This window comes from Pundamilia nyererei, unplaced genomic scaffold (genome assembly GCF_000239375.1).
Source record: "Pundamilia nyererei isolate P.nyererei 1_Seehausen unplaced genomic scaffold, PunNye1.0 scaffold00182, whole genome shotgun sequence".
NCBI classification, from domain to species: domain Eukaryota; kingdom Metazoa; phylum Chordata; class Actinopteri; order Cichliformes; family Cichlidae; genus Pundamilia; species Pundamilia nyererei.
The window spans coordinates 495,714-514,843 of record NW_005187583.1 but is presented as its reverse complement, the minus strand read 5'-3'; the positions used below and the strand labels follow the sequence as shown (position 1 = coordinate 514,843).

The window sequence follows — 19,130 nt, the reverse complement described above, 5'->3', positions numbered from 1 at the left end:
CCACCTAAATCATAATTAGGTACAAAAAGTATCCACTGGAGATCTCATGGTCCACTGCAAATCTGCTAGGCATGGAAATGCTATGGGAGCTAATGGTGTAAATGAGTGGATACCTGCTGTAGATAAATGAGCTTGTTTGAAGAGTAATGGTACTGAAGTGATCCTCAGAGGGAAAGCGTCTTTCTGCATGGCTTCACCTCAAGGAAGGAAAGTTTTCTAGACCTATTTAAAACTGGAAGTTTGGGTTGTTTTTATTATATTTTTTTCTCTGTTTGTGTCCAAAACCTGTTCTGATATTCAAGACGTATAATAGCCTTCATGGATATTCAGATACACAACTCGATTCTTTTCTTCTGTTGAATATTTTTGTTTTTTTTTTATTCTCTAAAAATAAAAACAAAAATAAACTTATTTCACGGTGTTCCTCGGTCCTCGTTCGGTTGTGTCTCACCGAAAGGGACCTCAGGTGGTGCTGTTGTCCTGACAACCAATAAGGGGAGCATCGGAGTCAGACGGCTGGATAATCTGAGAGAGAGAGAGAGAGAGAGAGAGAGAGAGAGAGAGAGAGAGAGGTAGGGGGTGGTGGTGGGGGGTGATTCTCCCAGACTCTAAACAGAAGCTTGCCTCTCTCCATCGTCGCTGTGCCGTGTCTTTACGCGGAGAGCTTTGTGCGTCACTGGAGTACAGAAGGAGGATTTTGGCCCCCCCTCCCCCTCCAAAAAAGTATTTTCGGAACCTCGTGTCACCCATTCATTCCGAACTGCTTTGGACCTAAAAACATTCCCGCGTTTACCAGAAGTGTGGAAAACTACGACTGTTTCCCCCTACCCCCTTTTTCACCCTTGGATTTATAACTGCAGAAACGCGCGCGCGCTCCTGTGCTTTCAAAAATGCAAGTCGGACGCAAGTCGTGCTGGAGGCAGTTACAGGCTTCGTTTTTCAGACTGCTTTGTCTTATCCCCACAGGATTCCCCGTCCGGAGTGTGGATATGCAGAGGGCCACCGACAACATCACTATCCGACAGGGCGACACGGCGATTATAAGGTAAGCAACTTTCCTCTGCTGCTTCCCCACACCCCCGCCTCTCTCTGGATGCTGAGCAGCAGCAGCAGGATCCTCCCGAGCGAAAGATTGCAGCTTGTTTTATGCATTCATTTATTTTTGTTGTTGTCGTTTCTTTACGAACTTTTTTTCTCGTTTGTTCAGTACAGAGAAGTGACGGAAATGTTGAGCGATTGCATGTTCTCCGCTTGCGTTTCTAACTTTTGTGTCACAACCTTTGTGAGAATCTTTGTGACACAGGACGCTGCGGCGGTGGTCACACCGCTTTATAGAACTTAAGATCAAGATGCTCTTGATAAAAGGCAAAGTGCGTCACCGTGACCGTGGCAATCGTGGTGGTGGGAGGGTTAACGACAAAGACTGATTACTGATTGCAGACAGGAATAACATGTTGCAAAAAACGACGTGTGACGAATCCTCCATTAGATGTTAGGAAAAGATTAACTGCCAGCAGTCTGCAGGGGGGCAAGAAGATGAAGTAGCAGCAGTGCAGCTGAGAGCTCGTTTGAGGGTTTTTTGCTTTTGCAGCTTTGTTTGTGGCCCCGCAAATTTAAAGATTCTCTCTTTACGCGGGTTTTTTGCTTTTTACATTTTTATTTATTTATTTATTCAGCACATATGTCAAGACATCCCATGTAATCACTTCGTAAACAATGGAAGCTGACAACTGTCTTATTGTGATACTGCTCCGCACGTCTGGGTGAACACGTGATGACAGCCATGCGTTTTTGACAGGCTATAAATGCAGAAAGAGGATTTTGGATTGTTTTGTTTATTTATTTGTTTATTCATATGTTTTGTGCACAGGGCTTTTCCTCAGCAGCCCCTCTCACCCACTCTCCCCAATCCTTTAAATGTACTCCAAATCAATTAGTTCACCACATAGTGACTGTGGCAATGGCAATTTTCTTTATATTTCATGTGTTCATTACATGCAAATTCAAAATGCTTAACACATATGATAAAAAAAACATGACAACCTGTGTAGGTTTACAGTGCCTCTAGGCTGTGAGAGAACAAACTGCGGTTATATGCTGGACTTTTAGCACAGCCGGTCAACAAAGCCTGCAGGCATGGACACCGCTTCCCCAGCCCCATATAAGAGAAAAAAAAATGCAAGCACACACATTTCCGCATTTCCTCACATGTGCCCTGAGCTTGCATACACACAAAAGCTGTATGCCCAAACACACACACACACACCAAGAATAAATCCCTTTAATGGATTCCTTCTGGTGCACAGGTGCCATCCATTTAGGTATCTGCTGATCAAGTTAGTCATCTGACTCAGTTACTGTTGAACTCAGCGGGGGTCACAGCTATTTGTTTCACTTTCCACATCCAGTTGACTGCTTCGTTGCTGTAATCAGCCATTTGCCCCCACCCTAGTCACTCTCTATTCTTTAAAGGTGAGGTAACGTGGCAGGCTCTGCGCTCACCTGCCCAATTAGATTCCACTTTCTGGGAAAACTGTATCCCCAGTCCACTATTTCACCTTTATATCTGCCAAACGATGTTTGAATAATCTGTGGTAATCGCTCAGTGAGTGTCATAATTAATTTGATGTTTGCAATGCATCTTGTTGGGACTGATGATCAGTCTTATTTATCGTAAGGTAGACAGCAATAAGCTCTGGCTCAGAGCCCCGTGGCTCTGCTGAAAAACACAACCATTTTTCACACCCAGTTTCCACCTGACACATAGGATCGAGAGGGGGTTTGGTGGGAGGTAGTTGCAGGACCACTAAGGCTAAAACGTACAAAGTTTGAGCAGGCGTGGGAGGCCGTTGGCTAGTAATTTGTCGTGTTACACAGTGTTGCTGATTCCGTAAGGGGGGGGTTGTGAAGGCTGAGGGGTTATTGTTGACCCGGGGGCGTAATAAGGCCTGCGCTCCTTTAGCTGAGCCTGTGGCTTCAGTCGTGACACGAGAGGAGCGATGCAGGAGTAGAGAAACAGTATGTGGCCAAACAGCCGCTGTGACAGAGCACACAGCAGCAGGGCCTCGCTACTGAAATGAGAAAGGAAATTTATTTTTACCAGGGGCAGAAGTGTGTCATGCTGAGTAAATAAGCAAACTAAACTCTTTCTCCTCATGCGCAAAACTTTCAGATTTGTAGCACCGTTGTGAGTCACAGTGAAACACTGCATCACGAGTGTTTATTTAAGCTCCGCGAGGCTGCAGATTCATCGATGTCATGAGAATAATATAAAGGATTGCATCAGCTCTCTGCTCTATATTTTTATCAATACCACAGTCATAAAGCAACAATCTGCACTGGAAATCACAGTGGACACTCAGTCGAGTTATAGCTGACTGATTTATTATTACAAGATTTGAATAGTAAGTTATATGTAGCTAGGCTAGGGTTAGGATTAGATAACCCTAAGCCTACCGACCAACTAATACTTGATGTGACAAGCGCATATACTCTAGCCTGAGCCTGACACAGTGCTTTGCTCACAGAATCTCATTCATTCTGGATCAAAAGTGAATGTAGGCTAGATATTGACACATATCTCTAACAACCTGTGTTGTACAGAACAGCAGAGAATCTACATTGATTTTTACTTGCATGGCTTCTATATCACAAGGCAGAAATTTTAGCAGTCTGTTTTCCAGCACTATATAAAAAGAATAATCTACACTCTTAACCACATTTAAATCTATATCTGAAGAATATCAATGGCTCAGATAAATATGTTTACACCATCGGTTGTAGTGTGAAGTAAATCAGAATCATCTGATGTTCAGTAGACTTAAAATCTGTTAATTCAAACTATGTGAATACTGAGGTTTTGTAACATAGTTTCTTTGGTTATCTCAGAAGCAAGAAAATTCCATCCTAAGTTTGCTGCTATCTTAATGATCTTGTTCCGCTGTGTGCTGTTCAAAGATCTGTCCCTAAGCTGTCTTCTTGCTCTAAAGGAGGTCTTTTTATTTAAATCTGCAACTGCTTGAAGTGACATTTGCCTCTGGAAAACACGAACACAAGTCCTAGCATATTAAATCCAAGCCTGTATCCCAGCAGTGATGTTGCAAACCTATAAGATTTAGGTCGCTGAAAAGCACCCCATATTTCAGCGCTTGCTTCCATGGTGACTTAGCCTTAGCCTGTTTTTACAAGGATGATGCCAACAAGTGAAATCAAACTGTTCTCATCCTTAGCAAAGCACAAGAAATAAATCTGAGGAGAGGAAAAAGATAAGTTTCACCACATTTCTTGAAGCAGTTTCTCTGTGTCACAACAGTTTACTTTTTAAATTATTTTTTTGTCCTTCTCTATGCAGCGGCCTTAAGGAAGAGGTTTCAGTCTCAGGTGAAGCCTTTATAATTGACAATTGCTTATTAAACCACTGATAGTGCAGTGCCTGTGATTGCGCTCCTCTGGGTCAGAAATCTGCATGTTAACAACTCATTGTGCTTCCTTGTTACTTCCAGGGATGATGGTTCTGTATTTGTGCTTTCGCCTCAAAGGATCTTCTTTTCCAGAAATTTTCCTTAAATTTTAGTCAGAGTTGGTCAAATCGGGCTGTGACACAACTACAACATGATGTTAGTCTAACAGATTCACAGTTCTGAAAAATAGTGAATGCAGGTTTTTTTTTTTTAATTTAAATTTCTATTTAATATTATTAATTTTTTTTTTAAATTTGCATGATTAAAACTTCCACTTTTAGCCAAATTGACTGCATAATGTTTATTTCGTTTGATATATATTTAAATATGCAGCTCTCCTCTCTGTATACAGTGGTGTTAACCCTTTAAGACCTACCATAGAACCAAGTCCACCAGAGCTTATATTATATTTTTACATGCTGTAGTGCCATTTTTGGGAGTATTTCAAGTTGCTATACATCAATACAACCATTATAGCCCAAATTATAATAATATGTCTGCATTAAGTGCATAGTAATTACATAAATTGCAAAAAAGTGCAATAAACTACAAAAAAAATTAAAATCGTTTTTGGTTTTTTAACATATATTTCTAATTAGAAAAATTTAAGGGGCTTATCCCTCAAAACTGTAAATGCAAAAAAGTTGCACAAAATAGTTTCCCACCACAGGAAATTTATTTTGAGTGTCTTCATAGTTTTATTTTTAAAAATACACCATTTTTTATATACTGCAGGAAAAACGAAAATAAATATTATAGTGCAAATTTGCAAAAAAGCAGCATATGCATCAAAATAAACTATTTCCAGCAGTGCAACATGAGTCCTAAGCATCCCAGAAACGACACAGAAAGTCATAAAGTCAGACATAACTTTTAAAAACATAAGTATAGGCTTATGAGGCCCTGATGGTAAAAAAACTACATTTCGCGCTGACGTCTATTCCAACGTAGGAAGTGTTACAAACATCTGATCGGATCGGCAAAGCGTGTTTCTGGGATATTATGTTTTTGTTGCTGCAAGTGCTTTTTATGCAGTTTTTTAAAAGCTACATGTGGAAGGAAACTGTGACCTAGGACAAGCTGATGGCATAAGATGTAAGTACAACTCCTCCGGTTTCATATGCAAAAAAAATTATTGCGCTAGCTTATGTGGTTGCAGTTCTACAGGGATTTAAAAATAGTTGCACAAAATGGAGCGTGCCCACTCTGACCGGTTTTAAAGGGTTAAAAAAGTGTCCCTGATTTCCTATTTTTTTATATCTCATGTAGGTTTGGAATTTTTCCCCTTAATATTAATCACCTTCATTTAGAAACTGCATTTTGTGTTTCCTTGTGTGATCTTTGGCTAATATTTAAATTGCCTTGATGATCTGAAACATTTAAGTGTGACAAACATACAAAAACACCACTGTATCTATGTGTGTGTGTGTGTGTTTTTGTCACGTGTGGTCCCGGGACAGTTCTGGGCAGTATCTTAACTCTTCCTATGACTACACTTTTCTCGACAGAGACCTCCGATGTTATGCCTGGAATCTGATGGCGCTACTCTTCCAGTTTTGGAGTTCCAGCTCTTCGTGCTCATATTACCACTGGGAGCAGTTAGAACTTTACCTTCCATGTCTACTCCAGTTGCTCCTTCAGCCCCTGATATATCTCTGTTTTTGTCTTCCTGATGTTTCAGTCTGCTGGGATTGCTACATCCAACACAACTGCAGTCTTCTGTTTCTTTTCCACCTCCTCTATGTCTTGCATGTTGGCTAGGAGCTGCTCATCTGTCTGGAACTCAGAGTCCCACGAGACCTTAGCCCTGTTGTTCTCAACCACCTATCGGGACTTGGGGACTTATAGTCAGTATTTGGTACAGATGTTCTTGTACACCTTCCTGGACACTTAGTTGTGTCACTCTATTTAAAATGCAGCTTGGATCCTACATCCTAGACCTTTGCATAGTCTGTAACCTGTGTCCGCTTGGTTGTGGTAGACTCCAGCCTCTATGGATCTGGTGCTTAGGGCCTGGTCTTGTGTAGTTCATGATCAACAGAGCCTGTGTGCTATGCTTTAGGCTGGCCTTTTCTGGCTGCTGATAGTATTTCTTGATGTGTTCCACTTGCTCTGTCTATTGATAGCAGGGATTTGGTTGTCCACGATAGTTCCTCCTCCTGTTCCTCTTCACCTGTTCGTCTTCAGCTGCCTGAGGCATTCATGGAGCAGCTCATCTTGGGTGCAGTCTTCCTGATGTCTTCGTGAATGCTCTGTTATATCTTCGGCTGTGGCTCTGACAGTCTGGTTCTTGCCCTTTCTCTTTCTCGTGCTCATAGAGCCTCAAGAGTTTTCAGGAGTTGTGAGGAGTTTTTATGTCATTACATTAGTGGCATCTATCTCCTCCTGTGGTCAGTTTATTATTCCAGTTGGGTATCTGTAGGGATTATGTATTGATGGCTTTGATTTCATTCCTAGCATTCAGCTAGTTTCTTAGCACCTGACAAACCTTGTTGAGATATTTGACTATGTCTGATCTTTGCGCATCTTTATCATGGTTCCTATTGTCCTGTGTGACACCCAGGTACCTGTGGCTGTCCTATATATCTGCTCTTCAGCTTTTCTGGCAACTTCACACCTTCGATTTGGACAGTGGTTCCCAAACTTTTTTTGGTAGGCCCCCCTTTGTTTAACAAGAAATATGGTTTGGAAAGATATTTGGCAACGCCTCATCCTCTGCTTTGCGTTTGTGTGGGAGCCCCGTCAAAAACCTGTCCATTATGCTAGCAGAGTCCAAGCATTTATAAGGTTGGGGAAACCTGCAGTCAGCTAAGACTGAAGAAGTCACTTGGATGAGTGACGAAACGTTTCTCCCATTGAAAACGCTATGTCCAGATGCACAGAATCAACTTTTGGGAGTGTCCAAGCATTCTTTTTTTTACCATTTTAGGTCTGCCTGGCTTTAGAGTCCTGGTGTCCAGTGTACCGCTTTAATAACCAGGAGTGGGTGCTTTGTCCCTCTGGTGTTATTTGTTATTTCCAGTTGTGTTCTGATCTGTCCTTGTGATGTGCCTACTTCCATGTCATGGAGAGACAGGTAATTGGCCGGTAGAAAGAGAGAGAGTCGGGTACATTAGAGCTGTCAGAGCTGCATTAAATTAATTTTCAAGCATGGACTGGTGGTGAAAGCTGATGCTACAGTGATGACTATTTAATGGTCTCATGCATAGCATCAAGTTCCACCACAGCTCCACAAAACTGACCTATCATCAAAATTTCTGTCACAGTAATTTACAATGAAGATGCAACGTCAAAACTTTGACAAATGCTTTCATAAGCTGAAATTTATATAGCGCAGTATGTAGTCTAGACAGTGGTGGGAGGAAAATTGAGCAAAAACAGATCAATTTCTGGATTTCCTGACAGAGGGGCAGCAATGGAACATCATTTGGGATATCCAGTCCCCAGGGGTCTTTACTTTTCTCTCTGCAGCTCATTAGATTGGTGAGCTGCTTTCTTTCTCTCTCTCTCTCTCTCTCTCTCTCTCTCTCTCTCATTCTCACTCTCTCTTGCGCTCTCTCACTCTTTAGAGTTTAGAACCTCCCTAGGCATCTCTCTCAGTCCCTCTTTGCTCTTCACCACCCACCCCTTGTCCTTTTCTCCTCTCCCTGCCAACATTAAATTGTCCAGCTGTGTAGTCTTAACCTGATTCACAGAGGGAACATGAAGTCAGATGAGATGAAACTCATAGATGAGTTTCTTCACAAGGATCTTAAAGGAAAGCCCTGGAAAGGGTACGGCTGGTAACTAAAGAGCTCTGACCAAGGAAGAGTCACAAACAGAGAGGGAAAAAGGAGTACGATGAGTAGAATTAGTATAGGAAGGAGGGGGAGGGGAAGGATGCAGTATTAGTACAATCAGCACAATAATCCCTTCTGTTCCAGCCTGGGCTGGGGTAGGATTTTCAAATCAATTTCATTTTCACTCATCACGCTACAGTGGGACAGCTGACCGGCTGCCAGTTGGGTCATTATCGTCTTTGGCCTGGGACTGTGCAGAGGTGAGAGAAAAAGAGACTGGGTTTTGGTTGATGTTTTTGCCAACTGTGTAAAGTTTCACGAAGCCCTTTGGAACAGCTCCGAAGCGTCACAAGTTCCAGATGCTTTCATCTTGGTCAGAAGGATCTGAACGATGGCCTGCAGAGACGGTGCGAAGTCTTTTGGCATGGCAGATGAACAGAGTGTTTACGCTGTCATCTCGAGCTCACAGTCCAGTCCAGTTCAGTGTGCTGTCTGAGCCACTGTCAGAAATCCCCAACCAGATGGTTGTAGTTGGATTTTGCTGCTTCGTCCTCAGAAAACATACCAGGACATGCTGAGCTCTTTATTATGTGGTTGCAACATGTTTTGTGAATATCTCAACCAGGGAATTCAGATTCTTTTTGGGGGGGGCAGCTGAATACTAAAGCAGTGCTTCTCTCTAAAAGCAATTCCACTCCATTCCCATCTTCACATAGACTATTGTTGGACAGGCCAGGCTGTCTCTAAGTGCATATTTAAACTACTCAGCAATTTCTCACTGCCTCTGGCTGCCTATGGGTGAAAGCGGTGGAAGTGGAGTGGAAGAGTATTGTTATTACAATCTGAGAACCTCAAAATGTCATAGTGCTACATAGCTGCAGTAGATGTACTATTAAAAGACAGGACTGACTCAAAGGGTATGTTTGAAGTAATTACCAGTCGTCCATATGGTATGTGGTATATAGCAGTACCATGCATGTGTCTTTCCCACTTTACTGGATGATTGTATCTAAAGTTCACCCAGGCTTTGTCACTGTAATGAAACTTTCATCTCTGAGTGGTTTGTTAGCCATCTTGATTAATGACCAAATCGGTGCATCTCTTTTAAAAGCAAACACATTTTTTTCCTTCTTACAATTTCATGCAAGTCAGCGTTTCTGACAAAAATATGAAAGAACAAAGCAGGACTTTGGATTCACATTTAAAAACTTTGCAAGGAATCTTGACATGAAGTAGACAAATGAATAAAGTGCATGAGCTGCGCTTAGCTGAACCATGGAAGCAGGTTAAATACATTTAAATCTTTCCATCAGTCAGAGTGAATTAAAGCTGAAACATGTGGGTTTGAGCTGTCTCTGCAGCTGTAAATCCACATGGCTTTAAAGCAGATTAGAGGCATGCGGTAAGTATAGTCCTGGATGAGCGCACTCATTGTTTACTTCCAATTTTTTCCAAATCAGCAAAAAACTGACTCATTGACAGATACTTTGTGCAAGTGGCCTATATGTCGTCAGCAGTAAGCGGAATGTCTATTGCTCATTTATTCATGACACACAGAGCATGCAAGCCTTTTCATTATGCTGAACCTAGTGTGTCTGCTTTGATAACGGGTACGAAAAAATAGTTTTCTTCTTCTTCCTTTTAACTGCAGGTATCACATTAGCCAGTGTTGCAAGATGTGTGTTTGTTGTGAGAAAACTAACTCCCATGTTTGATGATGATTTCAATATGTTTTTAGTTCCAGTTTCAGCTCTCATCATTGTGCATGTTTTGTCCCTAATTAATCATTATGTGTCTCTTTAGGCCTCGGAGTGCAGTGGTTTGGGGTGGGTGATTTAATTGGCACTTTAGGCAGGTTAATTGAATATTATTTTTAATTAGGCTAGAATTAAATTGAGCTGTTCATGCTTTTTGTGACTCATAACTTGGACCTTCGTGTGCAATTATATGGATTTATAACTACTTAATTTATAACTACTTGGTTTCCAGTTAATTAAAAAGCTAATACTCCAAGCGTCTTTCAAGGGGTGTATAGAGTTTTCTGGGACTAATGAGTTATTTTGCTTACACTGTTCTTTATTTGTATTTGTCTTGAGTCAGTAGCAAACCTATTCAATGGTTTGGTATTTTCATTTATTATTTTACTTTAAAAAACAGAACATTATTTTAGAGAGCAGTTATGTCATTTCTAGTTTAACCTTGTAGGTAAGTTTATCTCGCTTTTACAATTTCTTTTCAGACTGCAGTGATACAGAAGTGTGTGTAGTTGGCCTAATATCACAGCAACTTGGTGGTAACGGAGCTGGGACATGGTTAAGTTAAGAGTGAGGTACGTTCAAAGCTTTTGGAACTGGAGAAAAAGAAGGAAGTGTCCTTGCTTCCACAAGCTGAAGGATAATCTAAAAAAGGTTGCAGTTTTTACCCAGAATAAAAGCTGAAGCACTCCCACAAGAGGTACGGAAGATGCCTAGTCTGTAAATCTGTGCTTGACACTATTTTTAAAATAACTTCAAGTAATCAGTGGCAACAATTCTGAATAATTTTGATTTGGTTGGAAGGACTTTATGAAATGTTACAGCTGTTTTACATGTGAGATGAATGTGAAATGTGAAATTTGAAAAATACAACCGCAAAACACTTTTTGTTATATTGCTTATTTTGAGTACCCACTGGCAGCATAAAGTGTGTATGGGTGGGAGAAATAAAACCCATGCATTTATTTAACAGCCCCATGCACAGCCACAGTCTTGCAGTGTGGAAGCCGATTAACTAAAATTTATACTGCAATAAACAAAAGATAAAATATGTAGAAAACCGTAGTGCTCTGCAGTATGGGAAGCTTAGATATGTGCCACTGACATTTAAAGTCAATGGAGGCCTTTCTTGGTTATTACAACAGTGGTATGCAATGATCCATAGTTACATAGCTGCACTTTGTCACTATGACTTATACAGAATAAGTGAGCTTGTACTCGTTCCTGACAATAAAGATTTTTATTCATTATTGTGTATTTACAGTTCAGTCTCTGAAAATGTGTATAAAAATTCCTGTAATTCATTTGTGGTTAACAATATATTTCAAAATCTGCACTTTAAGCCCAAATTTATTGTATAACCCAAACCTTTATATATTTTGGTACACAAAAACTTTTTGGTAACAAAAATTGTGTCAGAATTTCCCTTTGTGTTATGTTGTGTTAGATGGTCTTTGCTGCAGTGAACTCGATGGCTGCAAGATGCCAAATATAGGCAATGGTACTGATAATAAGTGTTGTTTAGCTAAATTAATATTAAACATACCAAGACTTGTCTAATTTTCTGTTATGAAGAAACTAGTTTTGTGTCATAATATAGCAAGATGGTCTTTGATTGATGGTTCTTTGACTTGTTGTTCATTCTGTAAGTGAATGCTGCAGTTGCAAGCCAAATGCGTATTTATTTATGGACTTTATGGACTCTAATTATATGGTATTAAAAAAGACAGAGCAGCAAATAAAGCATGCTTTGTTGTAAAAACAAACTGTTCTGGATTTAAAAGGAAAGATAAAAGTGATCATAATAGTTGATAAAATGAGTTGTTTTTATGTTTCTTGTACAAATTACTGGAAGTGAGCAAACTAGAGAAAAAGCCAACGTTTTGGCTGCGACAGCCGCTCCTAAGATGGACTTACTACCGAGGAGCTTATTTATCTGTAGTTTGCAGCATTATCATACAAGTTATGCAGGAACTCTGAATTTTGATATCTCCTAAAAGGGCATTTCATGCACTCAGTATCTCCTTTCACTGCTCGAGTTGATAGGCCACGCTTTGAAGTTTCCTGTTTTTGTTTTGTTTTTTTATATTCAAGCATCAGCAAGATACTTCTGAGATAAATTTGAATTTGTATTAGAAAAGTATTCTTTGTTGTTCTGGATCAGTGTGTTAAATTATGTTTTCGGCTGTATATTCATAACCTGCACGCAACATCGCGTTGACCCCTGGGGAAACTGTGCATTTGTTTCAAAGGCATGCTCTAAATGGCCTTAATGGCAACATGTTTTGATCTGCATTATCCCACTGAGTCTTACTTTCCATTTCAAAAGAAAATGATCTGAAAAGCCACAGTGGTAAAGGTGTGGGAGATTAATTAGAGTTTCTCTCTTGAGCATTTGGCATTTGGAAATGGAAATGGGGCTGATGCCATCGCCTACTTGCTTTTACTATCCCATCTGACTTGTAGAGCATAAATGTGTCAGATGTTAAAAAAAAAAGTTTAACTGAAGCACTTTTCTACTTTATATAGCACATTGACATTCAAGCATTCACATTAACATAAAGAAAATGACAAATAAGTCGGCATTGCTTGTCTCATTTAATCCTTTCCAGTTCAGTTTAATCCTCTACCCTGTGGATCAGCATTGTTTTTGACTACAAGAACATTGCTTCTGTTTCTGTGTGTTACACAATTACCTACAATTAAATCAGGTCCCCAAGTGAACAGTTTGGATGTTGATTCTGTTAGCCCAGCTATCAGGGACCAAGCAGCCAAGAGCATACAGGCACATGTGTAATCTTCAAAAAAGGGGTTGTATTATACCCCAAAAAGGACAAATTATTACAAAACTTCTAAATGACAAAAACAAACTATTTTACCAACCACGTTGGTACATAAACCAAAGGCCAGGTTAACAAAATTCGACTCAAAAACCACTTAACAAACCATAACTCGGCAAACTTTCCTGCCCAAATGAGAGACAGCTCCAGTTATATAGCTATCGAATGCCCCATTGTATACACCAAAACCACAGAGATAGTCACTAATCATAATACAAGAAGAACCCTATTCTCCCCTGTGTGGTCATAACAGATGGTTAAGTCCATTTTATTGGCCTCTACATTTAAACCAGCTCCACCCTCAGCCTCCTCTTTCACCCAAACCAGGAAGGATTGGAGCGGCAGCCAGGTAACTCAAAAGGAACAGAAAATAATTAACAAAGCACATATCCATATTACCGTAACAAACAATACAAAACAGATTCTGTGCCATCATTTGGACTACAGCTTACTGCTGTCATGTATTACAAACTACTAACTCCAAATTAACTTATATTCACTGAACAATGTAAAAATAAGACAGGAAGGTAAACATGAACCTGAGTATTTGAGTTGTGTGGTTGCATACAGCCATCACACCAACATTCATAAACTGTCCTCTAACTGTGGTTTAAAAAAGTACCATTGAACCTCACCAAGTCCTTGTCAGCTCCCACCTATTGGCTTGTGTTGGACCCAAGAATACAATGCAGGGTTGGCTAATTCATTATTAGCTAATGTTCAGCACTTAAACTGCATTAGATAAAGCACTGCAGGGCACTCACATTTAAATGGCTGTTTGCATACAAAGGCTCTCTCATCAAGGACTTGAGAAGCGATGGCATTTGACTTGAGAGCACTTGTCTAACTGAATATCAGTGAAGTAACCCTAACATAGTGTTTCCACAAAGTACAATACAATAAATTTATCTTTTTGTGCAACTGTGCAGATATTTAATGTAGATTAAAGAAATGTATTTTACTATTCTATTTTTGCCGCCTGTGGTAAATGTGAAAACACCACAAAGAGGCCATTTAACAATATATTAGCTGCAGTTATTATATCGTCAACTGAGCCCTTAGCCTTATACTTTCTGATAAGTTGAGACGTAAAATATTACCATGGAAATGATGAATTGCTGCAACTTGACCTATCTAATTCATGTTCACTTATAAGAATGATTTTTTTACCTTAATATACACAACATAACAGACATACAGACACATATTTAATATGTATGTAAATTGTGCTGTATGAACGGATTAAAGTGGACCAGAACCATCTGGAACAGCATCCTGACACCTTCAGTTAATGAGCCATTAAATCTGATAGGCATGTGAGACTTTCATGGTGAAGATGTAGATAAAGTTTTTGGTCATGGTATTTCAGCGTGTAACATTTTAAGTGGCACGTAATTGCAAATGAAACTTTACAGAGAGATATCATCAAACACAAAGTGATGTCAAATGTACAGCTTGACACAAAATGTGTCTCTGAGCTAAATGTACTGTTTTTGTGTTTCACTGGGAGAGGGGGAACAAAAGTTAATATGCGACACTGATAGATAGAGAAAGATGCAAAAAAGAGGAAACAAGATGAAGATGAGAGATCATTTTCAAAGGTAAGTCCTGCTGAGCAAGTGTTACAAGTTATAAAGTGTCAATTTGAATCTTGCATGTAATGTCCTCATTTATTCTAAGGTGCCTTTACTAGGTTACATCAAGTATAGCAGACACTAATTTATATCTACTTTTTTATTAATAGGTTTATAGTAGGTACACGTATAGCTCAAATAACATCTGCTTATATTTTCCTGAATTCAGATGGGTAAACCCACAAAGACCAGTGAAAGTAGCAGCAGCATATTATTGTGTTGTTTTCCCGATGCTGCACTGTTCCACCCAAATTTAGAGTTCTCCCACCTGTAACATCCCAGGTAAATCTTGACTATACACATTACAGGTCCTGACCTAAATAAATTGTATACAAGTTTGGGTTTTTTTTTCTCTTCACGTATATGAGTGGGAATTTGCCTCTCGCCCTATGGGAGCTGGGTTAGGCTCCTGCATACCCCACCCCCATCCGTGGCTCCGACAAGGACAAGCAGAAGAGAATGTATAAGCAGTGTATGTGGGCAGAGTCCATTTATGTTTTTCCTATCTTTAGTGTACGTTTCACTTATGCTCTGTGCAAGACCTTATTTATGTAATTGTGTCTTAATACTCGTCCACACGCCTTGTTTTTTGCATTCATAGTTTGACCTGTTTTATATGCAAATGAAGCACTTTGATGAGTCTAAAGTTTTCAGTTTACTTAACAGATATTTGCATCGCTTTGTCTCGTGATGCTAAAGGACATAACACGATATGGTATGCCTGAAATAAACATTCTGTCCAAAGACTTAGAACAGGTGGCCAAGCACAAATACAGTCCCTTGGAGAGATGGCAGTAACACACTTCCTTTGTGTCTTCAAACAAAAAAAGGAAACCGCTCAGCCACTTTTTCAAAAATATTGTCTGTTTTATTTCTTGAGGGTATTTCCATTCAGTCCTACGACAGAACCTGTCAAAAATAAATCATACAGGAACAAATGGTGTTGTGAATCTGGTGATATGTTTGGCATGTTTGAAGGAAAGTAAGGAGAACAATTTTTTACTTGTCATTTACAGTTGACACACAAATTCACACAGGAGTGCTGCAGTCGCAGACACAAAGCCCCTCCCCTCACGATAGTTAACAGTGAGCTGACACAGACAGCTCTGTATGTCACGGGGCAGGCAATTAATTTTCCACATAAGAAACTGGGACTGTTGCACACCAATAAGCCGGAATCAGTTTTGCTCATTATTATATTCATCTCTTTATAAGCTTATTGGTTAATTGCCTCCTCTGTGACATAAAGTGTTGCTCAGAGCTGTCAGTGTCATCTACTTAAGCTGCTGCTGGGGCTGTGTGTGACTATCTGCAGCACTGCTCTGTAGATTAATGTATCAGCTGTAGGAGGTGAAGACAGCACTGTTGATATAGATACTGTTGCTTTATGAGGACTTTAAACAAGTCAGTAATGCTCCAGTTTCTACATTTGAGTCTTAAGCAGATGTCACACACATTAAGATGGTCTGATCCACAGGCAGAATAAAAGATGGACGTAGCAGGCTGGTTTATATGGTACGACTAAAATTTACCAAAGACAGTCATTAAATTACAAGGTTGCAGCTAATGCTATGGTTAATATTAAAATTATAATCTTAATGTTGAAGCTAGGCAGCAAATATCATCAGTCCTGCTCATCATTAACAGAAAACAGTCACTGTCTACCTTGCAGCTCTATTTGATCAATACAGAAATATGGCACCAAGTCACCAGAAGCACAGGACTACCTCACACAACTCAAACAGCCCTACTATCTAATCATCAAATGAACTTACAAGCGGATCAAATAATAACTTCCCCTACTGTATTTTATCTTTTATATAGAGAACTATATTTGGAAGTACAATTGCCTCCAAATAAATGAAAGTATGAAGGTAATAAGAACCTTGCTTTTCCAGATATGTTGCTGGTCCTTTCCTTTCATCCCCAGCAACATCCTCTCCACATTACATTTTTCTTCCTCTCCTCCTCTTGGCTCACTTCTCCTCTCCAATATCCTTCTCTCTGCTTCCTCCAGAGGAAGCCAGTACTTCTCCTTAATTGACTGGTTTTGTCAAACTCCCATGTCTACCATTCAAGGACAGGACTGGGAGCTGGATTGTGTGTGTGCTAGTAACTCAGTTTATTAGCTATTGTTTCCATATATGTACCTGTCCAATTCTGTTTGTGTGCGCTCACAGCATATCACTCTGCTGTGCTTGCCAACAAGGGATTATCCACCAAGTATGAAGTCATTTTTTTGTTTGGAGATGAAATACTTCAAATCAATTTATGACTTTTATTTAATTTGTTTTTTTTCTGTCTCTCGCAAAATAAAATAAAACCATTCATCAAACAATTAAAGCAGAATATATGCACCCATCCCTTACAGCAGACTGACGAGGCGAGGCTGCTATATCGTGCCATCGGCCCCTCTGGCCACCACCAGTAGGCGATAGGTGCAGCGTCTTGCCCAAGGACACAACGACCGAGACTGTCTGAGGCGGGGCTCGAACCGGCAACCTTCCGATTACAAGACAAACGCCCAACTCTTGAGCCACGATCGCCCGTTAACACAACAACATTCTTAGTGCTGCTCTGATGCTGACAGTGAGCATTTCCAGTATGTCCCCGCAGTTCTCTGACGCACCCCACTGTGCTGTGCTCTGCTGGATGCACATTCCACTTCAACTCTTACCCGGTTCATAATTCGTCTCGTCTTTGCCGCTTTCCCCTCCTGTCAGTTTCACTTGATGTCCCACTTGTCACAAAAAAGAAGCTGTATTTAAAATCTAAAATCTGCTCTGCTCTTTTGAGCGACTCCATGAAACTATCAGCTTATTGATAATCAAATAAGACACTTTTGTACAGTTATTAAAAAAACTTGCTTTGCTATTTTTTTTTAACATGTGTTCAGTGTGGCTTTACCCATTTGCCTTAATTCACATTGAAGAGCTGGGTAAAAACAGCTCTGATATCTTTAGGAGTGATGCAGAGGTTGGGATATTTTCAGGTCATTTACAGAGCAGCAGTGTGTTTTATTCTCTTTCATTCTTCGCTCTCTTTTCTTTGCCTTTTTTTTCTTTTTGTCCTGGCTCTTAGTTGCAGTTCTGGCCCGCTGCACCACATCTGTGTCATTTCTTAGACACATCGTAAAGAGATTTGATTTGAGGAAACCATTAAAAGGGGGTTCTCCAGAATTATGTCACACAGCACAAAGACAGATAGTGATGAAAAGTTGAAGATGCAACCCAGAAGTTCCAGGAGTTTCTGCTGCTTTCTCCCCAGATACCTTCTGTCATGCATTTATCATGAGGTACCTCTGATGGAAAGTTTTCTCTTCTCTTTTTCCTTTTTTAATGCCGTGGTTGCTTCAGAAAAATGACGCTAGTTCTCTTTTCATCCTGAAGGTGTATGGTAGACCAATCCACGCCGCCGCATGCAACCTTTTTTTTTTTTTGTAGGTTGAAACTTGCACTTCCCAAGGCTTTAGCACAGTAAATGTGAAACAGCAAAGGACACAGGATCAGGCTCGTGAAGCAGTGCGCAAGACATTAATGAAGATAATGATCTTATGCATGAGTATGAGTGGGACTAGTGCTTATGCTAAGAAATTGTCATCCCAGATAATATTCACATTTTTTATTATGGTACTGAACTTTCCAATTATCATTATCAGTGGGACGCTTTCATTAATGTCATTTATGATTGATTGTGATGTACTTACATCATTTTGGGGGGATTAGAACAAAGTTGATGAAAATAATTTTTTTGCCATAATTTATCACCTTAAAGATCATTTTAAAATCCGTTTAAGTTATTAAAAGGGACAGAAACAAATCACAGTTCAGGGATGTCATCTAAAGCCTTGATGATAACTTACAGAAATTATCCATTTATTAAAAACTCATCTGCACACTGGCTGTTTTGGGGGGATTTAAGAAGCTGAAAGTAGCACATATATTAGAAGGTGGGAGTTACTTTTTTTCTCTTTTGTTTCACTGCAGTTAGATGAATATAAATATTGTTGTTTTCAGCCTGGTCTATTTCTGTTTTGGCTCAGCGTCTCTCACAGAAATAAATATGGTAGCACTAAACTGCTTTATACCTACAAGTCAGCATGAATCAGCAACACAATGAGCAAACAGAAAGGAATGCATCTGTACCAAACGCTGTTGGGCAGTTGTTCCAAAAAATTTCAGCAATATTTGAGAAATGTCCACAGATAAGTTTATAAATGAAGTATGCAGTCACGGTGACATCCATGTTTTTTTTAAACCTCACGTGACCATATGTGGATAACAGGCTCAAGTGCTGAGTTACTACCTAATATTTTAAAGCTTAATTAGGAATTTACAACCATAACCTTTAGAAGAGAATTAGCTTTAATATACGAAAAGAATAAAAATAGAATTCCAAATATGAGAAGCGCAGACTTCCTGAACAGTTAATTACCAAGAAAGCCAATTAGATTATTTGTCAGATTTAATTGCATTAGAAATGCACCAAAAACCCCACAAACAGCCCACAGGTCCAGTTCACTGACAGCTGAGGTAGCAGTAGTTACTAGCAGACAGCTAGTAACTACAGCTAACACCAAACAGTGCATATACACATAATAAAGTAAGAAAAGCTTAATGAGAATTAAATCTATTTAAACAAACTAAATGGGAATGCCGATTGT

General features: G+C 39.7%; 1 protein-coding gene across 1 annotated transcript in view; it reads left to right on the top strand.

The window, feature by feature from the left end:
- Positions 1–623: 623 nt before the first annotated feature.
- lsamp (limbic system associated membrane protein) overlaps positions 624–19,130 on the top strand; it is a 219,360-nt gene continuing 200,853 nt past the window's right edge. Inside the window, exon 1 of the mRNA XM_005746727.1 lies at positions 624–1,045. Coding sequence (XP_005746784.1) covers positions 891–1,045 — 155 coding nt within the window. The 5' untranslated portion in view covers positions 624–890. The remainder of the gene's footprint in view (positions 1,046–19,130) is intronic.